Raw genomic sequence first — 15,944 nt, 5'->3', positions numbered from 1 at the left:
TACCCTCCTGATTCCCGCCTCTTCACACAGCTAGCCCAGGCAATCAGTGATCCCTCCCATGCTGTGCCTGAATGACCCTTCCTGCTTAAGGCAGTGGACTCCCCTTTTGCAGAGTTTTCTGGAAGAAGAGCTCACTACCACCACAAGGCCCTAAAGCAAACACCCACTGCCCCCAATCCCACACCTGTGTTTCAAGTGAGCTCCACAGAGAAACATGGAAGCCACTCGGTGCCTTCCCACCCCCAGCCTGGAAATACCTGCCCGGCTTCGAGGCCAGGATCGGGGATATGGCCGTAGCACACAACAGGCGCACGCGCACACATGGCACACACATATGGGGCTCCGGTCGTGGTCATCAAGCGCGGGACATCTGTGTCTTTCTCAGGATGTCTGCGTGTTCAAATAATTAGTGTGAGGCCAGCTGTCCCCCTCTCACTCTTCACCCTTTATGCTCCTGCTGCTTCTCCTACAGCAGCCTGTCTGTCTTTCCAAAGGATGTTTTGGCTGACAGGTCGCCAAAAGAGGAGCTTTCCCTTTGTTTATTTTTTGCAGGCAGGGAGTCAAAAGAGGGCAGATGAGCGGCTTCTGAGTATGTCTGATCAGGTCCCCCAACACTTTTCAGCAAGTATGTGATATATCAGAGGAAAAAATACCTTTAACCCCTAAAAGAAGAGTCATAAACTCTCTCGGTGGTATTGAAAATTCATCTATCAATTAGGAGCCTGCATTTTCATGATTTTTTACTGCTTTATACATGCATTCAGCTTTTACATATCAGGCCAAACTCCTCTCTCCCCCAGAGTGATGACACAGGAGTAATCCAGCAAAATCAGTGAGCCCTTTTTCAACTCAAAAGACTCCCTAAAACTTGTTCACTTCAGGGTTCTTTTTTGGATTTACACTACAGCAAAGCAAAAGTTACCTTGGGCAGCCACTATCCATATCAGTGCAGTTTATCAACAAAGCACTTGAATGGACAAAATATTTACCAGTTGTGTGAAAACAAGAGTGAGAACAGAACCAGGAACCTCATTCTCATCTAACAAATGCCACTTACAGCTTTGTCCCAAAAGCCACACTCCTTGCTTAGTCCTGGACCAAGGTGGACCTGGGAGACGAAGAGGGCTCCAACAGGCAGGTCCCACAGAAGGGCTCACGTTGCATCCAGCAGCAATGTTTGCTTGGGTGCTCGGCTGCTCCGCTTGCTGCAGCGCGCGCTGCATCGCGCTGCCTGTGCATCATCTCCATAGCAGCAGTTCTCGTAATTGAGACCAGCTGCTTCAATTCCAAATTCTTTTCCCCAGAAATATTGATACTATTACGTTATGATTAGAAAGCACTTTACCAAATGCTTCACAATTCTGCACAGCTCAGATGAAGAGCAGCTGCAGAATAAAGGGAACAGTTCTCTGAATGCACAAAATCAAACAAACAGACACTGCAAAAGCACAGGAGAAGTGAGGGCTGCAAGAAGCAAATCAAAATAGAAATGGGAAGGCAGGAGAGAGCAGCTTGCTGTACGTGTCTGTGCCTGTCATTTTAGATGTTGAAAGGACTGCGAGCAGACTCCTTCCTTATGCTCTAGGATAAATGGCCAGAGCACTGCAGTTTTACAGCTTCATGAAGCAGGTGTGAGTATTTGTCAGATCCAGTTTTTCTGTCCAGGGATGGAGTAAAGCAAGATCCATCAATCTGGGCCTGGCTTAGGAGAGTGGCTATGGACTTGAAACGTTTGGCTCCAGAGACCGCTGTGCAGGGCCCTCTGGCTCAGAGAGGCACTGGAGCCGATGAGCCGGGGGCAGATTTGCAGAGCAGGATGCCACCACACCGCCATGCGTTTGGCTTCGCCAGCGCCTACTGCCCTGCGGCTGCTGAAGTCGCCCAGCAGCCTGTCAGCTGGCTGCTTGGCAATGACCACCCTGGGACTGCTGAAAGCTGGGAGCAGTTTTCTCCTTCAGCCAGGCTAGATTGAGCTGGCTAATAGCACAGTGAATTCCAAATTCACTTACAAATCTCACAGCCTGCCTCTGCCCATCAGACCCGGGGCATTCCTGAAAAGACATCTGGTTACTGAGTTTAGGCGAGAACTGAGCTAACTACTTCAATTCCATATGTTGTTCCTGAGCACAGGGTACAGAATCCTTGAAAGAGAAAATCTCACAGGAAAATATCTGCAGGCGAGAATCCTGACAAAAGACACTACTTCCTTCTGAGAGGACCTTGAGGATGTTAAGCAAAACGTGGCCCTTTTCAGTGTGTGGCTGTATAAACAAGGGCCTAACACTGTTTCATTACTAAGATTTTATGCTACAATTGGAGTAATGCAAATAAACTAAAGCAGAGAGATCAGTTTGCTATGCTAAGTGATTTGCCTCCTACTCTGAAAATCAATGACGTAAATAAAATGGTTTTACAAGATGCTGCATACTGACAGCATCTCTCTGTTATCATAATACTCATGTTTTATAAAAAAAATATTCCTAGTATGTTACTCTTGAAAATATTCAAAGTATGTAATGTCTCATTCAGGTTTTTCCATTACGTGCATGGCTTGCTTTTGCTGTGCTCCCCGCATAGGTGGAATCATCCCTTGAGCTGCAGATTTCTTGCTTATGGCACTTTCTAATTTCCAAGCATTACCAGAATACTGTTTGAATTCACAACACTGCAGGAGAGCAAATATTTTACTGCAATACCAGAAAGGCAAGTTTGGAAAATATTACAATTGAATATAAACTTTAAGAATCTTTCCTTGAAAAGTAAACTTTCTGTGCCTGACATTCACCAACCTCCTATTCCTTTAATCTCCATTTTCCTTCTGCTCTGAGTAAGGTTCCTATACTCACTTGTGCTGGAAACCAGCTGACACACACAAGTGCACAGAATAAATGACGGCATAAAGTTTTATGTGCTCATACAGAAACTAACCTCAGTAAAGTGCTGGAAGCTACATGCAAAACTGTAAGCGATATTTGCAGGTCGCTGCCTGGTGGGATGCTGGTGGTTGCAGTGGGGGCTGTCCTCTACTTTATTAGGTAGATTTGGCCTTTCTCATCACCAAATGACATGAAGAAACTTTTACAGGTATTTTTATTTATTTGTTTAGATTTCCAGTCAAAGACACTAACGTAAGGAGATGCTTATCACAAAGCTAGGCATAAACCTGATACTATGACTTCTAGAAGCACTCAGATAAAATCTTTAAGTTTCCAGTGGCACAGCTCGGTGGATACTAAGGGAATTACAACCACCTATAGCCATGACTGGTTTAAGTGCACAGGGATCTTTCACCACTGGATTGTGGTGCATCTCAGAAGCCCAACACACGTCTGCCCCAGCAGAGAAGTAACAACTGAGGATGACTATTAATTTTGTTTGCAAAACACATGTAGACACTTGTTTAATTTCAGCTGCCCTCGCCTCCCCCATCACTGAATTATTGTTATTATGCTGCACATAATCCTAGTACTGACAGGATGTTTGTTAAACATAATTAAAGATATTAATTTTGCATGGAACAGAAGACAGAGCCAAGAACTTAATTTTTTTTAAACATCCCATTAGAAAATTACCTTCATTAGCACCGACTCGCTGAGCTTCTCTCTGTTGACAATTTTTATGGCAACCTTTTGACACGTGACACAGTGAACCCCCAACTTCACAAGTCCTGCAGAAAAAAACAGATAGCAAAAAAAGAAAACAAGAATTGGTTAGAGATATCCACTGTTGAGATTTCTGCTATTAGTATCTTACCTCGTGGTTGTTCATTTATATGAAAATGAATTTCCACTAGTCCCTCCTGCTGCCAGATGAAGGCTCGTGAATAATGAAGCAACTGCACCCTACGCCAGGACCATTTGGCAGTGAAGCTGCCAACGTGCTTAACGGGGCTGCAGTTTCTACCATCAAAGCTGTATTTTTGCTGAAATATCCTATTCCAGCTCTTGCCACTCTAAGCCTGTTCCACCAGTAAGACACATTTTTTTCCAATTTAACTGTACCAGACAAGGAATATTTGGCAACACTTGGCTTCAATGAAAGCTCATGTATCAGCCAAATGAGATGCCAAATGTCTGCAGCGGAGAAGTGTCCATTGCATATCATAGAATCATAGAATGCTTAAGGGACCTCTAGAGATCATCTAGTCCAACCCCCCTGCACACACAGGGTCACCTAGAGCACGTGGCACAGGACTGCGTCCAAGCGGGTTTTGAAGATCTCCAGAGAAGGAGACTCCACAACCTCTCTGGGCAGCCTGTTCCAGGGCTCTGTCACCCTCATGGTCAATAAATTTTTCCTTAAGTTCCTGTGGAACTTTTGATGTGAAAAGAGGCCAGCACCATCCTCCTCACTGCCTCCCTTGAGGTACTTATAGACACTGATCAGGTCCCCTCTCAGCCTTCTCTTCTCCAGGCTGAACAGGCCCAGCTCCCCCAGGCTCTCCTCATACAGCAGCTTCTAGCTGTTTCCAAAGCTTCCATGTTCAAAAGAGAAAAGGTACTTTTTGTGGCTTTCCCTTACTATTTTACCTTGCTGTATAAAGCTAATACTGCAATGAATTCCATTATGGCATGGAGAAATATCAACATGTATGGTTACAACTCTATATCCTTGCTGTTATTTACTATATCCTTTTCATCCAAAAGCAACTCAGAGGGCAATTACATTTGCAAAAGCATACGGATATCCCTATCTCCCAGAGTGTCTGACGAATTACCACAAATATGAGACAAAACTCAAAGAATTAATTAAAGCAAAAAGGTAAATAAATAAAGCATTACCTTCTGCAGAAATTTGATCTAAATCTGCTGACTTGCACCAAAGCACACCAAGGTGCCTCCCATGTGTGAGCAAACTGGGCATCAGGGCTAAACACAGTCCCTTGAGCTCTCAGCTCTATTGGCTCCGGTAGGACAGAAAGTCCTACCTGGAAAAAGTTGCTTCACACTCAAGTGAGATGTTTGCCTCAACTCTTCCTCTTGCATATCCTGCCCAACACCCAATAGGCTGCCCTCCATCCCATCCCACCCCGCATATAAGATGCCAAAGCGTCATTTAGTTTAATTCAGTTTGAACTTGAGTGAGAAGGTGCCTTCCGGGCTCATGAGGACCTGCTGGCCTTGGCAGTGCATTTCTGAGCATCCAAGCTGCATTGTCAGGGAGAGAGTTCAACTCCCCCAGCTCCTCAGCAGCAGTGCAGTTAAGAGCCCAGCTCCCTCACCTGCCCCCAAACTAAAAAGCCAAGCACATTACCGCATCTGCCAAGCGAATATAGCGGGTTGGCCATCCACCCAAACACCGACTTAACACTTAGCACTTAACATTTGCATGTAGTGGGATGAAATACGTGGATTGTTGCCTCACTAAAAGCGCACCCAGGGAAGAGAGCAGGAGTTTCATCAGTGCCTCCAATGATCTGCTATACATCCTCACTCATCTTTTTGCTACATCCCTTCCGATCCACTCACCGCTCGTTACAATATTGGGAAACAACTCTTAAACTCATTTGTAGTCGCATCTCTTCTATGTTGTGCTTGGGGTTGCTGGTTATTTCTAGTCATAATTTCTCATTCTCATCTGGTTAAATGCTGACACATTTACCTTTCAGCCATGACATAAACAGCTCACAAATATTAAGAACACAAGTTCATCAAATATTAGAAGTCATCATCCATCTTGTAAAAATACACTGACACTACTATAATGACTTAATTGATTAACCTCAAGAAGCTATTCTGAATTTACACTCATGTACTAAAGAACAAAATGAGCTCTTCTGCATGTGAGATTTGGTGCCTTTTTCGTTTTTTCCCAAATCATATTTTAAAAAGAAAAAAATGCAGAAAGTTTGCACTGCTGTTTCTTTTCAGGAGACGGAGAAGACACCTCCTGCAAATTGAAAAGTTCCAACCATCAAATATGCTCTCTCCTCCCAGACAGGCTTCTGATTTCTACCTGCAGGTAGATCCAGGGGCACCGACATGCTGGGGCCCTCAAACAGGCTGTTACAGCTTATGAGCTGCAAACATGGAGTTGCTTTTGATCTTAGCCACTGCACTTCAGCAGAAACAGAGCCCTATAATTCCAGGTCAGGGAGAAAGAAGAAAAAATGAACACACAAAAGAGCAGGGGAGCTAACATCGTCTTTTCATTTATAATTAAAAGCCATGAGCTGAAAACCAAGGAGAGCATATGGCTGTTCTCGACAAAAACAGAAGAACAAAAAAGTAAGCCTAGATGACACAAGGGAGAGCTGACATGCAAGGAAGGAGAGCAAAGGGAAACTTATGGGCCTGCCACATCCTAATGCTGCCTGTCCTGGCAGTTAACGTGCCTGCACATTTTGCTGCTGGAAAACTCCCACTGTGCAGATGCTTAAAGATACACAGATCTTTTCTGAAAAGGATAGGAGCTTGCATGATGAGCAGAGGACAGAGGAGATTAGCTGCATAGGGAACAGTCTGGCCAATTATCATTTGGGAAGAGGCACTAAGTTGTCATGAAATAACCCAACAATGAATATATTTAAACACTGTGTTTAAACAATATTCATTATGTTATACTCAGTTTTAATAAATAATGTTCTGCTAGTCTTCAGTCACTAAATTCTGTTTTTTAAAAACTATTAGACCAACAGCTACTTCAAAAAGTGGAATGGAAAATGTGTTACATTTGCTTCATTTAATGGTAGCAAATTTTCCATGGATAAGTGGAGGCCTTTATGTTTCTTTTGAAATAAAACCAAACTAATTACGTGTTTTTAAGTATTTGTAAAGCTTTGTAGGAGGGCGCATCTAGTGCTGCTTGCTGCTCATTGCACGTCAGAACGCAAAAACTTCTCCTCGAAAACACCAAGCAAAAAGCTCCTGTCTGGCCAATAGCATCTATTTTGGCTGGATGAGCAATTAAAGGAATGTCTAGAGAGAAATATTACTCCTCTTTTAACTTGAGTTAGCTAATTGCCAATTAATTCGAGTCAATGAATACTCTGCAAATGTTAATCTAGGCACTGCAGGACACAAACATTTGTGGTTTACTTCAGGGCTCAGACTAGTACTGGTACCAATCGCTTTGAATTAAAGGGGGAGCAAAAACGATAGGCTGAACAGATCCAAGAGCACCGATTCTTAAAAAGCTTAGTGTGTGCACACATTTGTTATGCGTGAGCTTTGTACAAATGATCTTTGCATACAAGTAATGTTACTTACCTCTCAACCTGAAGGTTGCTACCGAGCACCTTAAAAATATCGTTAACATTAATTCCTGAAAACTGGCACTTGTAATATCTACAAACCCTCAAGGATGCCAGCTTAGAAAAATCAACACCAAAAGCAAACAAAATATTAACATAACTGAGGCACAGGAAAAGGTTCTCAAAATAGAATTCTTGCTCCTTATTCTCAATAGTTATCTTCACAAATATCACGGTTTTACGTAGGGTGAAGTTATTGCAGTTACAGTGTCTACTGCTGCTGGTTGCACCGAAGTCACTCTAGATCTACACAGTGGAAAATGAATTAAATTTGCCTCCAGCAACATAATTTCCACAGCCGTAAAATAAGGGTAACAGCATTTACATACCTACCTCGCGAGCTCTGTAGAAGGATTAGTCAACTAATCCTTACAAAGCGCTTTGGAAAGGGAGGGATAGGGACTGGAACCTTATGCAAGTTCCACATATTAAAACCAGGAAAATTGTATCTCAAATATAATCTGGAAAGAAAGGGCTGATAATTTCTTATTAATAGCTTTCTATTCCATGTTCCCTAGTACACAGCTTTCTGGCTTCCTGCAACATGCTGCTTCCATCCTTCGTAGCTGGGTTGGAGAGAACTTTGTAACTGAGCATCATACTTCTAGAAACCAGTAATTGTCTTTAATTACTCAGTCTTCTTATTAAGCAGATGTTTATTTTTCAAAAGCAATTGTTATCTCTAATTACTGTCTTTAAAGTAAACAGAGCCTTATATGAAGTGACATACAAATTATATGGTATCAATTTATAATTGCATATAGGGAAAGGAGGTAGAGGATCATCTACGTAACTAAAGGAAGGAGGATGGAGCTACTTGCTTTGGCAATAAAGTAATTTGACCACAAGCTGTTGCGCAGGGAGCTTCTAGTGCTAGAAAGCTGTTCTAAGGACTCGTGCGGTATCTAAATTGACTAAACTGTAATTATAGTAGGACTAAAGCCAGAGTTCAAATGCTCAGCAGGAGCATGGAAGGAGATGCTCCTCAGTGCCAGACTCGCACTCCTCAGCTCAAAGCACAAGAAAGCTGCACACTGAAATGCTGTAGTCCAGATTCACTCTCCTGAGCTGTGCACACTATCAACCACATGCTTGCTCAGGCAGCCACAGGGCTGCTTGGTGACCCGTCGAGATGGAGGGACAAAGCACCAGCTCAGATGTGATGGGATGCACAGCCTGATGCTACAGAACAAGGAACACAGATACACATGGACACCAGCTTGCCAGGGCTGGGTTTTACGCTGTGTGCCTCAGAGATTATGGTAAGATCATCCTCCGAGCTCAGAAGGATCAAAACACACAGAACCAACATCACCCCTATTGATTTTTACCTTGGTTTCCTTCTTGCAATATTTCATAAATCGATACTCCTCAGTGACCCTTTGTGCCCGCTGACTATAGCAAGAACGTGACTGTGGAGCTCTGCGGAGGTGCCGCCTTTCCCAGCTCTCCATCCCCACCCCCATGTCCACGGGGTCCCTCAGCGAACGAGGACACAAGCCTTGGTGGGCACACGGATGCTGCCTTTGTTAGAGCGTAGCTGCAGAATTTACAAACTCCTGAGGTCCTCCGGGATCTACCAGCAGCTTGTGATGTCTAGTGAGCTGAGCTGCTGGTTCAGATCAAGTCTTTGTTCCCATATATAAAAACACCTGGGAGACTAAGCCTGATGCCACTGGAGAGGAAAAGGCTGCAGCTTCCAAGCTTGCGCGCAAAAGCATTCAGGCAGCCCCCCACCCCTGCAGAAAGGCAGAGCAAAGAGTCCTTCCACTTTTTTCAAACGAAAGAGAGAAATTAAATTAAAACAAAACAGATTTTTCTATCTTTGCAACAGCAAACACCTTCTCCTTTCACATGTCTGGATAGGTCTTGGAAAAACTCTGCTTTTGCCCTCACCTCTCCTAGTCAAAGGCTTGCTTTCTTGCTTCTTTCTGCCCAGAGCAGCCAGAGCTGTAAAATGCTTTAAAAAAATCCTCCTTGAGGAACGATGAGATCCAAGTGCCCCTTCAGATCCCATTAATTCTTTGTCAGGAGATGCCCAAGGATGGCCATTTTCAGCTGTTGGGCAGAAGTAGCAGGAAGCCAGCGGAGTCCTGTCTATCCTTGCTGAGGAAAGACAGAAAACACGTCACTCTAATTAAGTAACAGCTGGGTAATGAGCTGCAACATGCCCTTTTGGTCCAGCAATCTAGTGAGAAGTACTGACACACTCCCAAGGAAGGGTCGCTGTGCAGCATGGAAAGAGGTGCTGAAGAGGGAACTGCAGGCAGTTCACACCATGTTCTTTCAATTGCTTTTAATTCTGTCTTTTACAGTTAGTTCTTACATCTCTCCTTCCTCTCCACCGCACCTTCCCACCCTGTCTCCATCAGGAGGCCCTAACTCTCTTTTCACCTTCCCTTCACCCAAGATTGTTTCAGCTAGATTATAAGTATATTAAGAACATAATTAAAAAGGGGGGCTAGCACAGAAGACCTTACACAGAAGACAGAGGTCATGCTCTTCATGAGATTAGGTTTACCACATAATCTCCATCTACCCGACTCAGTGCTGATACACCTCACTCTGCCCTCTGACATCTCTTAATCACCCTCTGACAGATCCCTAACAGGATTTTCACTGACTGCAGATACGCTGCTCTTCAGTAATGGCTCGAGAAGTAATTTGGATTAACTACACTCACACCCATGTGATGAACAAAACACCAAGCAGCAGGTCACAAGCAATGCAGCGCATCCCACTCACCATGGTTTCCAGAAGGGCGTCTTGATGACGAGGGATATTGCCTATACACAGCCAGGGCAAAAACATACTGGACAGCAGCTGCAGACTCTTACAGCTACAGATTTATCCCAGGGACAAATGCTCTGCATTCAGCACATTTTATCCATATGGAGTCCCTCACACCACACGCTATCACATACAACAGGAGAATGGGCCCCCCAGCGCAAGGCAGGACACGTTTAGTCACTGAGGCTGGCCAGGAGACACCACAGGCTGGTTAATCAGCAGGGGAATAAGCAGTGGCTGCTGTGCTGCCTCCTTCCCAGCTGCAGGCTAGACATGAGGACAGAGGGGAATGATGCAGTCAAGGAGGCTACTGGAGGGAAAACAGGTCCCAGGGAAGCTCTCAGCTTTCCCTGAGGCTACAGCGGATACAAGAAGTTGGGGAAAGATCCTGGCTTTCCTAATGGCAGCCTTAGAGACCTGCAGAACACGGCTTTGCAGGACACTGCTGCTCCTGGAAAGAAGTCCCTAGAGCCCTACCCATGAGAGTCTGCATGCTCAATGGGACCTTATGTTTAAAGTGCTTCCTGCCTCCACAGTAGATTTTGTTCATTATCCTGCACAAAACTGAGGCCAGAGATGTGATGATACCCTGCAAAGGTCTACTTCTCCCATTACATAGGATGAATCTCTGTACAAATGCAGGGAAATCAAAACACCATTTCACAATTACACTGAGTATGAGGAGTCCAAAGACTTTGGATGAGGACAATGGAAAGGAAGAACATCTGAAAACTGATTTTTGACTTAGAAAAGGAAAGTAACAGAAGAAGAATTAAAGGTCAGATTAATTAAACTATTATCATGTTAATGAACAGAAACAGGCGTATAAAAACCTAATTTTCAAAAGTATTTTCTTTAATGTGAGAATAATGGCTCAGGTCACAGCATGGAGCAGAGGGTCCTTATCGGCTTCTTCTTCAAGTATAAGAGGAGCTGCCTGCTCATGTCCTACAGCCTTCACTACAACTCGTTTGCTGTGTTCCTTATAGAAAGGGGAAAGTGGGGGTCAAATTCAATACACATTTACAGAAATGACCCAACCTCCTTGTTACTTTATGGTGAAGATCATGAGAACCCATGCAATATCCAGACAGCAAGGTCTGCTGTGCCTCCGCAAGAGAGAAAACAAAGCAAATATAATTTCCTTTCAGAAGAAAAATACGAACACACATACCTCAACCCACCTCTGATAACGCAGCTTCATCTCTCGGCCGTTCTTACCAGAGAGGTTGAGTCTAACTACCACTAATGCAAAAGAAATCTGCAGGATGGTTAATCTTGATATTACAGGACATTTAATTGAAGCATCTGCTTGCCCAGGAAATGGTTCTGGCCTTACTCAGCCTGGTGTCAGCATAAATGCCCTTCCACTAGACTTCCCACAAACAGCAGTTCAAAGCCAAAGCCACGGTGAAGAGAGATAAAGAGAAGATGAATTGCTCTAAATGCCAGCAGAGAATCCCATCCTCTCTTCCTCCTGTTCTAGACCTGTCAGAACATCCTCCTGTTCTAGTAATATTTGTAGTTCTTGCCACCACAGTTAGAACACATTGTCCAAAAGACTCAAGACAATTCATTCCAAAAAATCACCTTAAAAAGGAGAACAAATTTTAAGTCTGGAAAAGCATATAGAAATAAGCATAACACACAGTAAAAGACTGTATAAGTCTTATTACTGATAGTGATAAGTATCTTCACCCTACAAGTTACAAAACCATGGGGAAAAACTACCAAAAAAAAAAAAAACCCACCCTCCTCAGGAGTGGCACTCACACACCAGGACCTGCTCCCCCACCTCAAGAATGCAGGAGGGATTCCATAACTTCCTTGGAAGCTACTCCCAGGTCCCACCAGGCAAGGAGAGGTGCAGCCCCTCCAAGGCAGTGCAAGACTGCACAGTCTATGAATGAGAGCTGCAGAGGAGCTGGCTCCGAGTCAACTCGGAGCCGCTCGCGCTCACAAGAGGAGGCAGCTCAGAAGCAATTGAGATTGCTGGGTGCGTTCAGTGTCCTGACATACACAGGGGATAAACATGCTAAGATAATGCAGCACAACCCAGCAATAATGGCATTAGACAAAGCACATATCACTTACTGCAAAGCCACTGGCCTTAAGGGATACAGCCTATAAAGAAGACAGAAAATAGTCTTGTGCTTATAAATATTACGCTCATGTTCTTCAGCTTGGTACTATGAACCGCCTGTATTATTAGGACCTTTTAAGATGTTCTTCACTGGTACTGTGGGATCAGCCTGTTCCCACATTAATGCTATAACAAGGGGGATTTGGAGGTATGTAGGAGTCTCCTTGAAGACGGGAATCAGCAGCAGCTGAACAGCTTTTATCTGTCAGGACAGGAAATGCCACCAGCAGAATCTGCATCTGTCAGTGACCCCCTCTGCCTGACAGTGAGGGTTAGGGATCACAGTCCACATAATTTAGGGGAATTAAAAAAAAAAAACCATGGAAAGGATGGAAAAGGCTTTTACTGAGAAAATAGGAATTCTAGCAAAGGACAAACAAAGAGAAATCTCCGTCTTCAAACACAGATGGAAAGCAGGGTTCAAGCAACATCACCTGCAAAGCCTCGAGCACGGCACCATGAGGAGGACAGACAAGAAGTGAGATGAGAAGCACTGAGACCCGCAGCAGTGACCCAGGTACCACCACACCAGGCACAACTGCAAAGGCCACCTGCTCCCCGGGATCTGGGCCAGACTGCTGAGCGCTACTCAGCAAGGCCCCCGGTGCAAATAAACTAGTTATAACATAGGCAAAAGAGCAGTGCCTGAAAGCACACGTGCACTGTGAACCTTAACAGGAGCGTAGTGTGCAGCAGATCCATTCCCACGGATTCAGCTGCAGAAGACCATGCCCTAGATTTCCTGAAGGCCAAATTTTCTTGGAGTTAGAAGCTTTATAGAGTCTTTAATACCAGCCACAGCCACCAATCACCTGCCTCTGGCACTTCTGCTTATTGGCAGTAGTATCTCTTCCCTTTGCTTTTCCTTGTAGAGAAGTACCTGCAGGACATGGACAGAAATGCAGAGAGAAAATCTTATTTCTCTGATAAGGTCTGTCTAAACTGAGGCTGACCATAGCTGCAGTTGAGAAAAATAGAATGGAGAGAGCAAAGGTGTTCCCCCTCTGGTCAGATTAAATAGAATTACGGCATGTCTGTGGTCTCGTGTGATTACAAGTTGTCAAATACGAAGGGAAATTCTCTGCCCACAGTAGCAACTGTAAATCCCACTAACTACTACTCTATTTAAAGAAGCATGGAATAAAGAACTTCGGCACTCCAGATGCTCAGGTTTCTTTGAAAACCTTGGCCTGTCTTCTCCACTCCATCTGCTCTGCGGCGAGCTCTGCTCTGAAGCTGTCCACCACTTTTCCTTTGTGTGCTGCACTAAAGGCTATGCAGGAAGAGAAGGCACCTTCGGAAAGCGCAGTGGCGACCAGGTGAGCGAGTGCTGGAGCAGGACCTTCCAGACTGCACTTGATGGCAGAGTGTTGGAAACAGGATGAAGGAAATCAGGGCAGCAGATGGTCAGTTATTTAGCAACGGGGCTAAAGAAATAAGTCTTTAAAGGCTGGATACAACACAGTACAGAGCAATGTCACTTCTAACTAGAGCTGGAAAGGAGAAGTGGGCAGGCAGGGGGAGACCAACCAATGGTGTTAATCCATAAAACATCAGTGGATTAGTGCAGCTGATTCCAGTGGTTTCAGGGATGTAGTTCTCGGAGCCTGAGCATACTGTCTGATTTGGGCCAAACTGAGCAGTGCTGGCAGCCCAGGAGCCACCGTTAAGGAGAAAAAAATATCTGAATCTGCTGTGGATTACAACCAGCCTGCTACGACTTTGTCTTGCCCCTGAAACACTTTACTGAGCATGAGACAGTGCAAAAAAGAACAAGAGGGAGCAGCCCTCTTGCCAAACTTTTGGCAGGGCCAGGAATTACACACTTAAAAAAATCAAAATTGATAATGTCTTAAGCACGAAAGACGACAGAGGCTTAGTCACCTTCTCCAATTGATGTAAAAGACATTACTGGACATTTGCATCACCTACTGTTGCTAGAGATAAAGGAGTCTAATTAGAAATCAGAAACAGCCTTTGCTTTCTGAAGCAATTCTTGCCATACTGGGAAAACTTAAGGTACCACTCTGCAAACTCTTCTTTTACACTCTCGCATAAAACTAGAGAAACATTTGTACAGAAATCTATCCTGATTTCTGTGCTGAGACTATTCTGTCTTGACGGAACAAGAAAACCACGCACTGATCTAATTCAGCCCTACAGAGCAGCTTCTGAGAACACCAGAGGGCAAACCTCTGCTCTGGGTTCGCTTCGTACTTTCCTTCCACTCAGTCTCTATAGCTATTAATGAGCCCCAAATACTTTCAGGTTGTTCTAGGATGCTAAGGATGCTTAATGGAACAACAGTGCTTCTTTGCAGCAGTTTTATAAAATGGCATCTAAATTACTCTAAATATATTTCTGCACCATTTTTTCCTAAAATAAAATCTTTCCATTAAAGCTGTCTAGCTAGCACAAGGCAATAAGGACGGAAATAGAGCAAAAGCTGCACAGCAGAGAGCCAGCGAGTGAGAAGGAAGAACTGACCAATCCACTAGTTTCTCTCCAGCCATAGCACGGCGCTCCTATGAGCAAGCCCCTTGCTGGCCAAGGTTGGCTCCACACACTTCTGCTCTGACTACAGGCACACAGTGAGTGGGCCAGGGATGTGCTAAATTCATGTTTTTACTAGCTTGTTGTGTGAAACAAGATTCATTCTCCTCCCCTCCCTCCAACCCTGCTCTGGATTCTTTTCAGCTCACATTTGCAGGACAGCAGGCCATAACAATTACGCTCTGCGCTCTGCAGAGCTCTTCCCAAGCAGTGGAGGAGAGTGACTGCTGGGCTGAAAAGGTTGCTCGCGGCCCACAGTTAACACCTGACCCTTTTCCTAGCCCAATGAAGCTTCTCTGCCAGCCTTGCCCCTGCTCCAAGCAATCCATTTTGGGAGCTATCCAAAGGAGGAAGGCTAACAATACACATAACTCAAGCCAAGGCCTTCTCCCCCAAAGACCGGGCTGCAGGTGCTATTGGTCTCATCCTAAGGCCAAGTGGAGATCCTTATTCACTATATATCCCAGCATCATTCCGTTGGTTTTTCAAAGCCTGAAAATGTTGGGTCAACATTGAAGGGCGCTGGAAAGTCAGCACCGAGAGCACTGTAGAGTGCCTGGCTAGAAGTAGCTGTTGTTCTGCCAGACTGCTGAAAATGATCAGTTCGAAATCTTTTTCCATTTATGTTTATCTTGAAAGAGAAGCAGCACATTTAAATAATACTTAATAATGTTTAACTTTTTGCAGCAGTTTTAGTTGCACTCCCATTTCCAAATAAACAGAGTTGACAAATTACAAGTAACGAATGTGCATCCACCTACAGGTAGTAGAAAATTCCAGTTATCTATCTACAAAAAAAAAAGTGTTTTTTTGTTTTGTTTGTTTGTTTTTACAATGATGCAGGTAAATGCATTTTAACTGCATTAGACTTTGGCGAATATGTAGAAGTAGAGAATATTTTGCTGATTACAGAAAAAGAAATACAACACTGAATTTTGTATGACGAGATTTTTTTTTGTCATCAAGTAGACCTTGATGGCCACCAGCTTGAAAATCAACCATTCTTTTAGAAAATAAAAATGAAAAATAAGAACGGAATCAATTAATGAAATCTGTATTTACTGTTTACTAATTTAAACTGCAATAAAAAGCCAGGACTTAAGTCGCCTTGATTCAAATATAAATTATTTAAATCCATTCATCCTGCTTTTCAGATGATTCATCTCTCGGCAGCTAGGCCAGGTGATTAGCCCCAGGCCAGACTGC

General features: G+C 44.1%; 1 protein-coding gene across 10 annotated transcripts in view; it reads right to left on the bottom strand.

Moving 5' to 3' along the window:
- Window positions 1–15,944, bottom strand: part of BRSK2 (BR serine/threonine kinase 2) — a 270,165-nt gene that overhangs the window by 137,513 nt on the left and 116,708 nt on the right. For all 10 annotated transcript variants that reach the window (XM_088525806.1, XM_088525804.1, XM_088525805.1 and 7 more), the window contains exon 2: window positions 3,573–3,667. In XM_088525806.1, the coding sequence (XP_088381932.1) occupies window positions 3,573–3,667 (95 nt within the window). The remainder of the gene's footprint in view (window positions 1–3,572; window positions 3,668–15,944) is intronic.

The sequence above is a fragment of the Tinamus guttatus genome, unplaced genomic scaffold, assembly GCF_059628265.1.
Source record: "Tinamus guttatus ecotype Peru unplaced genomic scaffold, ASM5962826v1 Tinamus_guttatus_pri_ptg000240l, whole genome shotgun sequence".
Classification (NCBI taxonomy): Eukaryota; Metazoa; Chordata; class Aves; order Tinamiformes; family Tinamidae; genus Tinamus; species Tinamus guttatus.
Note: the sequence above shows the minus strand (reverse complement) of the source record. Positions and strands in the feature narration are given on the sequence as shown.